At 39.0% G+C, this 14,949-nt stretch overlaps 1 protein-coding gene across 1 annotated transcript; it reads left to right on the top strand.

Annotated features, from left to right (window-relative positions):
• Positions 1-580: 580 nt before the first annotated feature.
• On the top strand, positions 581-14,575 carry cngk (cyclic nucleotide-gated potassium channel; the record flags this gene model as incomplete). The annotated part of the gene is made up of 14 exons (XM_083665328.1): positions 581-763; positions 3,100-3,180; positions 3,380-3,526; positions 3,814-3,928; positions 8,514-8,646; positions 8,732-8,848; positions 9,106-9,205; positions 9,525-9,671; positions 9,929-10,050; positions 10,247-10,419; positions 10,510-10,618; positions 12,131-12,599; positions 13,333-13,476; positions 14,438-14,575. The coding sequence occupies 14 exons, from the start codon at positions 581-583 to the stop codon at positions 14,573-14,575; spliced, it is 2,178 nt and encodes a 725-aa protein (XP_083521454.1).
• Positions 14,576-14,949: the final 374 nt, after the last annotated feature.

The following is a 14,949-nucleotide window of genomic DNA, read 5'->3' as shown; positions in this document are numbered from 1 at the left end:
ACTTTTTACAGATGATAAAGTCGTTCGAAAATGGGTTTCGAGGACATTTACAACATCGAGCATAAAAGCACCACCTCAACTGTATCGAGAAAGAGTGAGGTGTCAATTATTTCTCCGAAGCAGAAGATTGTAGGAAAATGGAATTTGTTGATTGCTGTAACATCTTTGCTGGCGGTGATAGTGTCTTTATTTGAGGTAATAATATAATAGGATAGGTATAACGTTACTGTAACACATCAACTAGAAGAAGAAAAAAAACTTCGTGGGCTTACAAAGTCTTATTTTAGTTGTGGAAAAAGTGTAATGATTCGGACCATATGGTTTGGACGATAGATAGGGTAGAAAGTGAGACAGTCTAGTTCTGGTAGTAGATACAGTTTGTGATGTCAACAGATGTCAATTTAAAGAGTGACTTCGTCCATGTAGAATTAAGCCAACTGATCAAGTTATAACAGATCATATGCATTTATTTCTGGACTGGTGTATTGCCGCGGCCAGATAGTTTATGACTGATAGGTGGCCACACAAGCCAGCTGGCTATAATTTCAGGGGATTGATTAACTTAGTTATTGCATTTCAGATGTACTTCAGCTCCTCGGTCCCTAAGGTTGTTGGGATAAGATACTGCCTCGACTTGATCTCCGTGTTGAACATCATCTCACGCTTCTACATTGGATATGAAAAGAATGGAGTGGTTATTACCGAATCCACAGCAGTTCGGAGAAAATATCTCCGAGGATGGTTCATCATGGACCTGCTGGCTGTATTTCCCTTCGAGATTCTGAGATATGTCTCTCCTGCATTGCATTTTTTGCCTTCCAATCGATGTCTTAGAGTCTTTCGGTTATTTAACATAATATGTAAGTTTATTTATGTCTTATCTTTTTCTAGAATAATTTGCTATAGCTCGAAAAATTGTGTAAAAACTACAGATGTATCAAATCCTAATAACCAATATTGATTGTGCTGTTTTTTTTATTTTTTATATTTCAGCATACTTTGAAAAAGAACCTGACATCAACAAGATCCATGTGGCGATCCTGAATTCCGTTTCCATTCTGGTTATCTGTGTTCATTTCTCTGCATGTGTATGGTTAGTTGGACTTGTAGTATGCCCCTTCAAAGTAAAATAGTATAATCTTTGGTGGTGTGTGCTTTGAGTTGAGGCATCACAATTGTTTTCCTCAATGCTCAATTTTAAAAGGAAAGTTTAAATCATTCTCATGATTATTGTATTTTCTCTGACTTTGTATAGGTACAGTCAGGTATGCAAAGCTGCCCATGACTTCCATCCAAGGGTGTGTGAAAAAAAGAGGAACTGGTTACATCTCATGCCAGAGTGTATGTTGTCATATTGGATGGTGTTCTTATTTGCAAAATGAGGGAGCTATCAGGGTTTCCGCCAGACAACGTGATTGGCAACATTTTAATTTAGAATCAGAATCAGAATTCTTTTATTCTTTTATTTGGCCAAGTACGCACTGGGTGCGTAATAGAGGGCTGCATTGGGATTGCGCAACGCAAATCTCGCGGGAGCGGGCGGTTTGAACTTTGCTGCGGGCGGGAACGGGCGGCTAAAAAAACACTGCGGGATCGGACGAAACAAACAACCCCATGAATCTCTTTATTAATAGCCTATAAAATTACGTGTTTTCTCCTGCGGGACGGGAGAAGACACAAAATCAATGCATCTCTATTATTGTGCGGGCAGAAATTCTCAGAGTTTTGCGGACACGGGCGGGAGTGGACATACACACTGCGGGAGCGGGCGGGAGTGTAACACGCACCCTGCGGTCACGGGCGGTAATGGTCAGAAATTCAGTGAGAGCGGGCGGGAGCGGGATGAAGAAAACAGGCCGCGCAGGGCTCTAGTGCGTAACGCATTCGGGCGTCCATCCACGGTGCTCAGAATGACAAAAATCACATTTAGATTATGGTGATTTATCTCATCAGAATAGAAATTAGGCTGTAAAGTTGATATTTCATTTTCACAGTCATGTTCAACATTCAATCATTCACTTCAAAGTAGACTGTGCGTAAAATCTTATCAGAATATTCATTCAAAGTGCCTCTTTCATGGAGGCCTTCTTTAGAGATGGGCCTAAGCAGAAAGTTAGGCTCGATGAAAATCAAAAGCCCACCAGAAGTCTACCTCATCGGTTGAGAGGGAGAAAGCATGTTCCCCAAAATGTAGGCTACAGTCAGTATGTAGGTCTATACTTGCTAAATTAGTCTATATTTTATATTACAACCGGACCTGTGTGTTTGTCCATGGGTTCGTTCAGGTTCGGGTCTCTTTTTTTTCTCCCGGAGAATTTGGACTGCAGCAATTTTATTTATCAGCTTTTTATTGGCCAAATGTTGTCTTTTCCCGGCTAAAGGAAACCCTGGGAGCTATGTACAGTGTTTCCTTATTTAGAGCAAACACACTGATCACACTAGAAAACATAGAGAGTTATTAATAAGATTTGATAAAAGTTAAATTAATTAAATACATGTTGAATATAATGTACAGTATTTTAAGTTAATGTATAACTGGTTCTGAATGTTTTTTTTCTCTTTAAGTCTCAACTAATTTGACTGGAGCCACAGATTTTGAGTTTTATATCACTTCAGTATACTGGGCTGCAATAACACTAAGTGCTGTGGGGTAAGTGGTGAAAAACTAAATATTTGATTCTTCTCATTTGAACATGTACAGTACTTATACAGTAAGATTGACATATGCCCATTTTCTGTTAGACATGAGGATGAAAGTCAAATCGAAATCAGAATAGAAATAAATAAAACAACAAAGTTTTATTTTTCTAGATACGGTGACATACATGCAGTTAGCCAGAGTGAGGTCAGTGTCGCTACTGTCGTCATGCTGGTTGGTTCACTTGCCTTCTTCGGAGTCATCATGACTGGAATGAGCTCTATCATAAGCAATATGGATGCTCGAAGAGGAAGGTTCTATCACCGAATCAAGTCTATTGGTCTATATATGGTACATTCCACTAACCATTGTCATGAAAATATATATTTTACAAATCCAAGTTTAGTAATCATGTCATAAACAACTACTCTTGTGTAAAATGTGTTTTCATTTTGTTCTAGAAACATGTGGGATTACCAGAGGAAGTTCAAACGTGGGTGCACAAATATTACTACTATCTGTGGACTCATCGTAAAGGCAATGTAATTGCAGGATTGTTGGATGACCTTCCATTTCCTCTACATTCAGAAATATCCTCTGCTTGTTACAAACCCCTGATGAAAAAAGTGAGTTCTACTAATACCATTGGTTTGGTCAGCCTTGTATGATCACACCGGACAACCCATAAGCTTTTCAATGTTAAGACTGATTACTGTAGATGTGTTTTCCCCTCCCTCTCAGACAACCTTGTTCCAAGATACAGATGATGGTTTCAAAAGAGCTTTGTCTGTTAAATTCAACACTTACACATACAGTCCTGGTCAAATGTTGGCAAAGCCTGGAGAAATCAATCAAATTGCCTACTACCTTGAACATGGATTAGTGCAGGTAGATTTTGTTTTTTCACAGGTTTTCATTCAACATGAGAAATACATTGGTCTTACAGATTTCAGATTCATTCATAATTGAATTTGATTATTGTAACTTCTGTTCTCACAGGTTTTAGGAGATAATAATCGTGACAAAGTTGCCACTTTGCTGCCTGGATCTTTCATTGGAGAGGTACTCTATGGCAAAGGACATTAAACCTGTGTAGTGTAGTATATTTTAGTACAAATATTGTATGCTGAAATGTGTGTCTTGTGCAAGATGTGATGTGATTCTTGTCCTTCAAGGCCTATTTGATGTATAAAATTCCAAGAAATACCACAATTTGTGCTGCAACGTTGTGTGAAATTTCTGTACTGGAACGAAAAGATCTCCTTGCATTGTTTGCAGATTACCCAGAAGGTACGTATGCCTACTGGGGGGGGGGGGGGGAGGAGAGAGATTGTGCAACACACATCCTATCATGTTAGGCTGATTGGGTCCATTTGTATTTCCAACAGCGGGTTTGAAGATAGCAAGCACAGCCAAGGCACGCCTGCACAACCTGAAGCATCCTATCAGGGAAGCCTTTACTCTGGGAGTGGCGTCTAGGCCTCAGAATGTTGTTTTCCAGAAAGATCTGAGTGTAAATCTCTTGGTATGTGTGAGTCCTTTAGAAACATGTCATGGTCAAGTCTGAATCATCAATTAATGCAGGATATGAATGACATTTAGCAATTTAGGACATAGCCTACTGCTTGAAGTTTGTCTAGAGAGGGAAATGCTTATTATTACCAAACGTGTAATGTACAAATCTCATGCAGCCCGGTACTACTTTGATAAAGTGTTCTCAGTCTGAAATTTCAAAGGGATTCACCTGCTGTATTGAAATTATATGAAGTATGTATTCTGTATGTGGCCATTGTAAACACTTTATAGCAATGTTATGATCAATCTAATGGAGGTGCTGTCCCACTACTGGACTTTGATCATATTAGCATTTAGAACACATCATTTTCCTTTTTAGCCAAGGGATCAGAAGATTTTCAAGTTGTTTATGGAACATGTTGCAAACCAATCCAAGAATGTCCCCTGGTCTGTCAACACATCTACAGACGTGAACAAGGTACGGTAAAGAGCACATGGTACGGTGCATGAGGAAAGAATACTGTATTCTTACCATGTATCTGTCTGTGTTCATGGTGATATGGATGTGTTCTCTATTCCCAGTCTTTTTGGATGAGAACTATTCGACCCGATAGCCTGTTTGCTCAGAGGTGGGAAGTGTTCATGTTTTGGTGTATGACTATTTCAATTTTTATTGAAACATGGGTGCTGTTTTTCACCAACAACGTGGATACAATGGGTATGTTTTTGTTTACATTTCTAATGACCTGAAGGCCTAGTTCACCTTGAGAAAAACATGAACGCGCTAAATGAATGTTTTACAACAGATATGAGGAGTGATCTCTTACTGGAAGCTTTTTTTTTCATGTTTTGCAGGATTTCACAGCCAAGGATGGGGGGCTTTCTATCTTACTGTGAGCTCAGTGGTTGATGTGTTTGCCATTATCGACATCTTTGTCAACCTGCGGACAGAAGTCTTAACAAAAGATGGTAATGTGTCCTTCATTGTAAGGAGAAAAGTGCGTGTGTGGGGGGGGTATAGTAAATCTGTTGGTTGTTACTCAGAAACTTCCTTTTGAGCAATCCCCCTATTATACAGTGGGGGAAATAATTATTTGATCCCCTGCTGATTTTGTTAGTTTGCCCGATTACAAAGAAATGAGTGGTCTATAATTTTTATGGTACTTTTATTTTAACAAATAGAGACAGAATATCAACAAAAAAGTCCAGAAAAAACACATTATATAAAGTTATAAATTCATTTGCATTTGATCGAAGGAAATAAGTATTTGATCCCCAAGCAAAACATGACTTAGTACTTGGTGGAGAAACCCTTGCTGGCAAGCACAGAAGTCAGACGTTTCTTATAGTTAGTCACCAGGTTTGCACACATCTCAGGAGGGATTTTGGTCCACTCCTCTTTACAGATCCTCTCCAAATCCTGAAGGTTTCAAGGCTTTTGCTTGGCAACTCGAAGCTTCAGCTCCCTCCACAAATTTTCGATAGGATTAAGGTCTGGAGACTAGCTAGGCCACTCCATGACCTTAGTGTGCTTCTTCTTGAGCCACTCCTTTGTTGCCTTGGCTGTATGTTTTGGGTCATTGTCATGCTGGAAGACCCATCCACGACCCATCCTCAGTGCTCTGGCTGAGGGAAGGAGGTTCTCGTCCAAGATCTTACGGTACATGGCCCCGTCCATTGGCCCCTCAATGCAGTGAAGTCGTCCTGTACCCTTAGCAGAGAAACAACCACAAAGCATAATGTTTCCACCTCTGTGTTTGACGGTGGGGATGGTGTTCTTGGGATTGTAGCATTCAGCATTTCTTTCCCTCCAAACACGAAGAGTCGAATTTATGCCAAAGAGTTCAATTTTGGTCTCATCTGACCACATCACCTTCTCCCAAGCCTTCTCTGAATCATTTAGGTGTTCATTGGCAAACTTCAGATGGGCCTGTACATGTGCCTTCTTGAGCAGGGGGACCTTGCGGGCAGTGCAGGATTTCAATCCGTTACGGTATAATGTGTTACCAATGGTTTTCTTGGTGACTGTGGTCCCAGCTGCCTTGAGATCATTACCAAGCTCCTCCCGTGTAGTTCTGGGCTGATCCCTCACCCTTCTCATGATCATCCTTACCCCATGAGGCAAGATCTTGCATGGAGCTCCAGGCCGAGGGCGATTGATGGTTATTTTGTATTTCTTCCATTTTCTAATAATTGCACCAACAGTTGTCTCCTTCTCACCAAGCTTCTTGCTGATGGTCTTGTAGCCCATTCCAGCCTTGTGCAGGTCTACAACTCTTACCCTGATGTCCTTTGAATGTTCTTTGGTCTTGCCCATGGTGGTGGAGAGGTTGGAATGGAAGAGATTGATTCTATTGACAGGTGTCTTTTATACCCATAACAAGCAGAGATTAGGAGTACTTTTCCTAAAGTGACAGGACTAATCTGTGTGCCTCATGGGCATATAACCGGTCTGTATGAGCCAGAATTCTTGCTGGTTTGTAGGGGATCAAATACTTATTTCCTTCGATCAAATGCAAATTAATTTATAACTTCATATAATGTGTTTTTTCTGGACTTCTTTGTTGATATTCTGTCTCTATTTGTTAAAATAAAAGTACCATAAAAATTATAGACCGCTCATTTCTTTGTAATCGGGCAAACTAACAAAATCAGCAGGGGATCAAATAATTATTTCCCCCACTGTATATCCTTGAATGTACTGGGTTGAAACAAATCAAATAAAAAATAATAATTCTTTGTTGCATGCATTTCTTATCTGTTAATGAAGGATACTTATCTGATGTGGTGGGTATTTTTGACAACTACCGAAGATCATGGAACCTCTACTATGACGTCCTGGCTGTTTTTCCTTTGGATTTCTTTTCTTTTGGAACAAGTGGAGAAGCCCATTGGAGAGTGCTAGGCTATGTCCGATGGAATCGTCTTCTTTGGATTAGAAAGGTGAAGTAGCCATTTTTCTAAATATCTTGGTTGTGATTTTACACTGATTGTCAAGTACCATTGGTTACTGTGATGCAGAACCTGACAACACACACTATTTCAGATTTATCTCTATTTTGACAAGAAAGAAAATGACATGGACAAGAACATATTTGAGCAAAGGACAGCAAAATGTATTTTTCTCCTGATTTTTTCTGTGCACTTCTGTTCTGGAATGATGTATCTCACAGGCTGCAAAGACTCCAGGTAATTTTCCAATTTGCTGAGGTAAAAACAATAGGATGGGAACATTGCACTGGTAGACCCAAGAGTCTACCATTAGAACTGGTAGACCCAAGAGTCTACCATTAGAACAAGCAGACGTCTTGACATGTCTCAGTTTGGACTACCCACCACAACAGTGTGATTCCAACTGCACTCAAAGCCAACTGCACTTGCATTTTGTCCAGGTGCGAAATTTGAAACATTTATTTTAATAGGGATCAAGATGAAACAAAAATTAAGACTGAAAAAGCAGTCTTTAGTTGCCCTTTACCTTTACTTTCTATTGTAATCCTCTTTATATCCCTAATCATCTTTACCTTTACTTTCTATTGTAATCCTCTTTATATCCCTAATCCTCTTTCTATTGTAATCCTCTATATATCCCTAATCATCTTTACCTTTACTTTATATTGTAATCCTCTTTATATCCCTAATTATCTTTCTATTGTAATCCTCTTTATATCCCTAATCATACATTTGTGTTTGATGCACTGTACATGCTCTGAAAATAACTCATCATGCAAATGCTTAGGAATCCATGTAAAGTAATTCTATTAAATAATTTAGTCCTTGATTTGCTATTGATATGCATCATTTCACAATGCTTTTACAGTATATTTAGGATAGTGGTAGACATACGTTTCAATTGATGAATTAACACACAGTATGTTATCAACTTTCCTTAGGTGCGATGAAGGGTCATGGGCTTTTAACATTGGCATGAAAGCCGCTCAGTCCAATTTCTATCATTACATGACTGCTGCTTATTTGACCACAACAACCATGACAAACATTGGTAAGACATGACTGGTAGTTTCAGATGTTTTCAAAAGTGGGACACTCCATTGGTTGTGTAGGCTCTGTTGTACGCCTCAACCTAGATTAATGGAAAATATGTAAGCTCTCAATAGAATCAGGAAAATCTGGTTTTCCATGTATTTTATTTCCATTATTACAGCTGGATCTACACAATTGATTGCATGGGGTACTTTACTGTATGGACTTATCTCAACATTATAGTTGGTTTTGGTCCACACTGTCCCTCAGAAGGGAGATTATTACAGTAGATTGTGAATTGACTTATCTGTGAATTATGTGTGATCATGCAGTTTATTTAATTAATTTCTGATTGAATATATACTTCTATTGTCAGGATACGGTGACATTACTCCCGGCAACACGACAGAGCGGCTCATTTCTGTGTTGATTGGCTTTATCGGTTTGTTTGTCTTCAACTACATCATCAGTCAGATCTATGCCACATTGGCCTGTAAAAACGCTTCCAGGTACAGTAAATGGTTTTAGACGTCGGAGTTGAGATGATGATCCTAACAACCCTAAGTCCTCTTTAAACAAGACTCGTCTCCACAGGGTCGAGTTTCAGAACCTCCTCTCAGCCATGACTCTTTTCATGGACCGCCATGACCTCAGTTCATCTCTTCAAACAAGGGTCATTGAATATATGAGTCTTCTTTGGTCTAAGTACCAGTAAGTTTGTTTTCATAATATATATATTTTTTAAATTATTTTAGGGGCCAATCATAGAAATACAGTAATTAGTCAGTGCTTAGGCAGAGTGTTCATTTGTGTCACTGACGGTGATGAAATCATAAGTTTAATAAATATATAGAATTGATTCACTTGGGTTCGGGTTAATGGGTTAGTGGGTTAGGGTTAGGGTTAGGGTTAGTGATTGATTCACTTAAGTGATTTGATTAACTCACATTTCAGTTCTCATCTTTCAGAGGTGAAGCGTATCCCGGAGGCCCATTTTTGATGCATGATTTGCCAGTTGAACTTCAACAGATTGTCCTGATGAAGGAGCGAGGGAGTCTCCTGTCAAAGGTATCCTACAAATGCTGTGCCTGGAGAAAAACAGTCATCCAGTACAAATGCTGTGCCTGGAGAAAAACAGTCATCCAGTACAAAAGACTCAACTTACTAGATCTAGGTCTACTAGGTCTTACACATTTTCTGCAGAATTCACTGTCCAATACAGACGTGTCACTCCATGTCGTCAAATGTAATGATTTAATTCTTAATAACTGAAATAAGTATATTGTGTTTATTATTTAGTCACAGGTATGCCTTATTTCACTGCAACCATCATCCATTTTAAACAGCATAACCTCACAGAAGAACGGCATGTCTTATGCTTTTACAGATTCCTTATTTTGAGCAAGGGGGACAAGCATTCATTCGAGATCTTGCATCAACCTCCATCATTTACTTCTTTCCCAGAGGGGAGATTATTCAGTACAGTGAAACTATTAGCAGGGAGCTGTTTTGCATACAAAGAGGGACTTGCCAGGTTTGTTTTAAAACATTTTACTATTTATTTCATGGATAATATTTATCCACATTAAATGTGCATAATTTCATCCTTTGATTGAACTCTTCAGGTTCTGAGTGATGATTTGTCGCAAATTGTTGCACTCTACGGTGAAGGAATGTATTTTGGCGAGGTAATATTTACCAACAATCTTCAAAAAGTGTATCTTTTTTTTTACCGCTTCTGTTAACAGATCGCATTTTACATTGTGTTCAAGGACTGTCTTCTTATTTCAGGCCGGATTTTTGTTTGGAAAACAAGCTGCAATGACAGTGCGTGCAAAGACGTACTGTGAGATCTTAGTGATTGACTTTGACAAAGTTAAAACATTACTTGAGAGATATCCTATCATCAATAGGTACATTCCTTCATTGATTTTTACACACAGTCACTGCCTTGTTGTAAACTGTTATCATAGATAAACATAGATTTTTCCGTCATGATTTTTATCCATAACTTTCCCATATTAGATGAAATATCTATCCTCATTAGATATGTGTCGATTAAATATACAATGTAAATCATGATACATTTCTGCCGTTGTTTATTCCCAGCCAAATACAGGAGTTGCAATCAACAAGACAGTTCTACCACGCCTTACTGGAAAACGTTGACGAGGTGATGAGACAGAAGTGCAAGAAGCCTGGGGAAGACAATGTCACACAGAAGAAGAAAGATGCCTCACTGAAGTATCAAGGCCGTCGATATGCCAAGAAGTCAAAGTGCTGTCAGTATTTTCTTCATGCCTGAAACACTGCCAGCTTCACTGTCGTTAAACTGTAAGAGGAACTAACAGTACATGTCTAACTGTTTGTAGATATTGAGGATTTTGGAAACTTCCCAATGTATGCTGGAGCAGAGGAAGAGACCATTGAGGAAAAACTTCAGAAAATGAGCAAAACAAGACTGACCCCTCGCAAACCAAAGTAAGCAGCCCACTGTGCTCTGACACGTATCACACGTGTCTCCATTTCTCCTGACGTTGAGACTGTGCTTTGCCTGATTCATCTTTATGCATTGAAGCTTGGTACATATTATTACCATGAAAACACATAACCAGCTAATGATAATGATTGGCCATATCTGTAGCTTGACATACAAATTCACACTGAATTGCTTCACAACGAAGGATCACCACACAAAACAGATCATTATTAGGGAGGTACACTAACTTTAGATGTGTGTACACAAGCTTACATTTTGCATAAATCATGCTTTCATTCTATGGACAATTTGTGCAATGATTGATGCAATTTTGTTGGACATCAAGGTTCTCTTGAGTATAATTCTATAACAAATTGAAATCTGTTTTTTTAAAGGACCTTCAGTGAGCAACTGGCACAGTTTTTCTTCAGATCATGTCCTTCAGTCTTCATTATGCGGTATGTTGTATTTCGACAAATGTATGGAGAGTGCTCTTTACAAACTACAGTAGTGAGACATTTTCTTGTGTTGACTTAATGATTCTAATAAAGTAGCCGCTTTCATTTGACTAAATACCAGTGGGGTTCGGGGCATTTTAGTAGTTAGAGAAAACGTAGGTTTGATTAACGATCTCTGTAAATACATTTTGTGCAATTTAATTTCTACATAGTTTTCAAAATCTTTAGCAAGTGTTTGCCTTGCTGCTTGCTTGCACATATTCTCTCTGCCCTACTTTCTCTGTCATTATGCACATCCGACTTTCTCTCACTCCTCTTAAATATCGGAAATCTGTCTGTCTGCCTTTTTATGAGAGACACAATTTCTTAAAATACATGAAAACACATTTTTGTGGGTCACGTCTTTTACAGTTTTTAACATTACAGTTATTAACATTACATTAACAGTTTTTAACTATTTTTAGACAATTATTAATCGGTTAATATGGGTTGGTTAGTCAAAAGCAAAACTAACCGAAATGTGCATCCCTAATGGCCGCAAAATCATCAGCTGTATAACAGTTCCTATGTATTTCTAAATCATCAGCTGTATAACAGTTCCTATGTATTTCTAAATCATCAGCTGTATAACAGTTCCTATGTATTTCTAAATCATCAGCTGTATAACAGTTCCTATGTATTTCAAGGTAGGAGAAGCAACCCCTAATGATAACTGAGGTGTTGGTTCCGTCCATGGCAAAGCAGCAGACTGCACACAGTGTTGTCCAATGAGGTTGCAATACACATAAATTGCATGCACCTGGCGTGTGTGAGACTGACCTAGTACTGACCTTCCAGGACTCGTAGGCTTGTGGGGGCTAGTTTTAGAACTACAGTAGTGGCAATATTGTACAAAAAATCCTGTTGCATCTCTTTAAGAGTTATACTCATTAATGAGTGCAACACTGCATGCATTTTATTTTGTTGTTCGTTTGCTATTTTTGTTTTATTTGCATTGCTGAGTATAATGTTGAGATTGTGGTCATGTGAAAATGTATATTCTCTTTCTTGTAACAGGGCCACCATTTTGCCGAGCAATCGTCTGTACGTCCAATGGGAATTCTTTCGCGTCATTTTGGCCGTAATGACCAGCATCATCAGCTCTCTCCTTTTTTCTTTTCTACACTCCAAGAAGGAACTCTGGGTCTTGTCTTACATTTTGAGCCTTTTATGCTGGATTGACATGTACATTCGCTTGCATGTTGCTTTTTACAAAGACAACAATCTCAAAATTGAAACAATGGAAACTGCAAAACATTATTTGAAGACAAGCTTCCTGATAGATTTGATCAGCTGTTTTCCTTGGGAAGTGATTGCCTGGTTTGTAGTTTCACCTTTTCATGAGAATGGATTTTATACCAACAGTGAAGCGCTGCATCTGTATGCCTATCTCAGAGTGCCACATATTCTCCAGCTGTATCGGGTTCCTCTCGCATTTTCGTTCTGGCAATCTGGGATTTCAACAGAGAAGGCCATTGTCGCGATTGTACAGTTTTTTCTGTATTCCGTCCTTTTTCTTCACTTATCAACTTGCATCGTTTTTGCAATTGTATGCCCTCCGGCAGATATGTTTGGTGATACAAACACATATCTGTTTCCTATGACGAAGCACAACTGCACATCACACTCTTGGATATCTCACTTGGACTCTTTCCACATAGTCTACGGTGTGTACCAACTCTTCTAATTCTGCCTGCTTTTTAAAACTTGACTGTATTTCTGTATGTTTTATCTTACTGTATGTTATTCAGGTTTATTGTTGAATCCATATGAAAAGCACCTAAGGAAAGCAATGCACACAAACATTCTAATGGAAACCTCTCCTTTTCTCCCAGAAACCGCTTCCTTCCGACAGTTGTATTGCATAAGTCTATACTTTGCTGTTGCGACTCTCTCTGGTGTGGGATATGGGGACATTCATCCTTATCTGGTTACTACGGTAAGGTATTCAAAGTGTAAGCAGGGTATAGTACTGTATATTCAAAGTCATGAATTACCTGTCACTCACACTTTACAAGAAGTTGCCCATATAACTGTGTGGCTATGCTGTAATAATAATATGAACAACATTGCATTGCATGCTGTTGTCTAGTACCTTATCAATGACTTTGAGTTAAGCAGATGGGATTGTTCATTATTCTACTTAATGTGCAGTGTTGTATCGTGTGTGCTGTATTAGGTGTGATTTTAATATTATTTGTTCAATGGTGTCTTCATAGAGAATTACCATGGTCTTCATCATGATGTTTGGAGCACTCTCTTGTGGTTATGTGTCTGGTACAATGACTGCAATGTTAGCCAACATAGACGCAACAAGAGCAGCTTTTACAGCCAGAAGGGAGAGCATCAAACTATTCTTAAAGGTACAGTCGGCCAAGTTATGTTTTTGGAGAATCTATCTCCTTTGTAGCTTCGTATCTGTGGTTTATCTGATGGAAAACATGTTATCTGCAACTCTCCCCTGCAGAGTCAGAAAATAATTGGGGACCTATATGACAACACCGTGAAGTTTTACACTTACAAGTGGATAAGCACGAAAGGAATCGATCAAGAAAAGCTGTTTGAGTATTTGCCATCATCACTCCTTGGCGACATCTCAACCATCATCTATGCTGAGCTCATTGCAAATGTACATTTGTCAATAATATTTTGCATCCTAGACAATTTCATGACTGAAGTAGATACGATGTAGTACAAAGTACTAAGATATTTGACCATGCTTTGTCATAGGCGTTTGGACTCAATATCAAGAGGAAGCTGCGCAAGGACACACTGGCACAACATCTATCTCCCCTTGAGAGAAAGCTGTCGGGAAAGCTTGATGTACAATCATTTTACTTCTACTTTTGAATGATTCCAGATTGCTGTATTGCGCTAGAGGGATTACCTACATGTGAAAGTATCTTCTTCATGTGTTTAGGCATGGCATGGATGTCCTCATTTTCTTGCTGTTTTGACAAATCTGCAGGCACCATTTTTCCAAAAGACTCTGAGTAAGGAGAGTATGGATCATTTGGAAACGGACGGTGGATTCATTCGGTTACTGGCCAGACACATACGACCCTGCCTGTACAGAGCTAACGACCTGATATGCAAAAGGAATGACTTTGGCTCAGAGGTGTGGCATGAGCGATGTCTATGTCATAAATGTCTAAATGTCCACCTTTCTCTAATATTCACTTTCTTCTTCTCAAGATGTTAACCACACAGATGTCACATAATGGTTTAACAATCTAGTTTTACAACGTGCATGATGGCAGAGAAGATGTACATCTCTGCTCATGTCTCCGTTCAGTATTACCTCTCTTCTTTGTTTTTGTCCAGATGTATTTCATTGATAAGGGAGAAGTCGACGTGCTGTCACAGAATGAATTGTCTGTTATGGTCAAACTAAAGACAGGACAGTACTTTGGAGAAGGATGCCTTCTGTTTGGAGAGCCCAGATCAACCACAATAAGGTAGTCAAAGTCCATGTAATTTCAGTTTCAGTGAACTCAATACAAGGGCAATCAACCCTTCGCCCACTCCCATCCCACCCCCCATCTTAGATCTTTAAGTATCCCCAGATGAAGGAGTGGGTTATTAAGCCATGTACTGTGCGCACATAGGATTGATGTCTCTGTGGGATGGGGTTAGGTGACTGTTTGTATTTCACCTGTTGTCCCTTATTTGCAAATGTTAAACTGGGTCAACAATGATGACACTTTTTCTTGTGTTTCACAGGGCTGCCACGAACTGTAATCTTTATGTCCTTTCTAAGAAAAGCCTTGATGAGACTGTGATGTACTACCCAGACATATGCAAACAGATAAAGAAAGCTGCAGCCGTGAAACGTG

This window comes from Argentina silus, assembly GCF_951799395.1.
Source record: "Argentina silus genome assembly, chromosome: 2".
Taxonomy (NCBI): Eukaryota; Metazoa; Chordata; class Actinopteri; order Argentiniformes; family Argentinidae; genus Argentina; species Argentina silus.
This window is presented reverse-complemented; position numbering and strand designations above follow the sequence as displayed.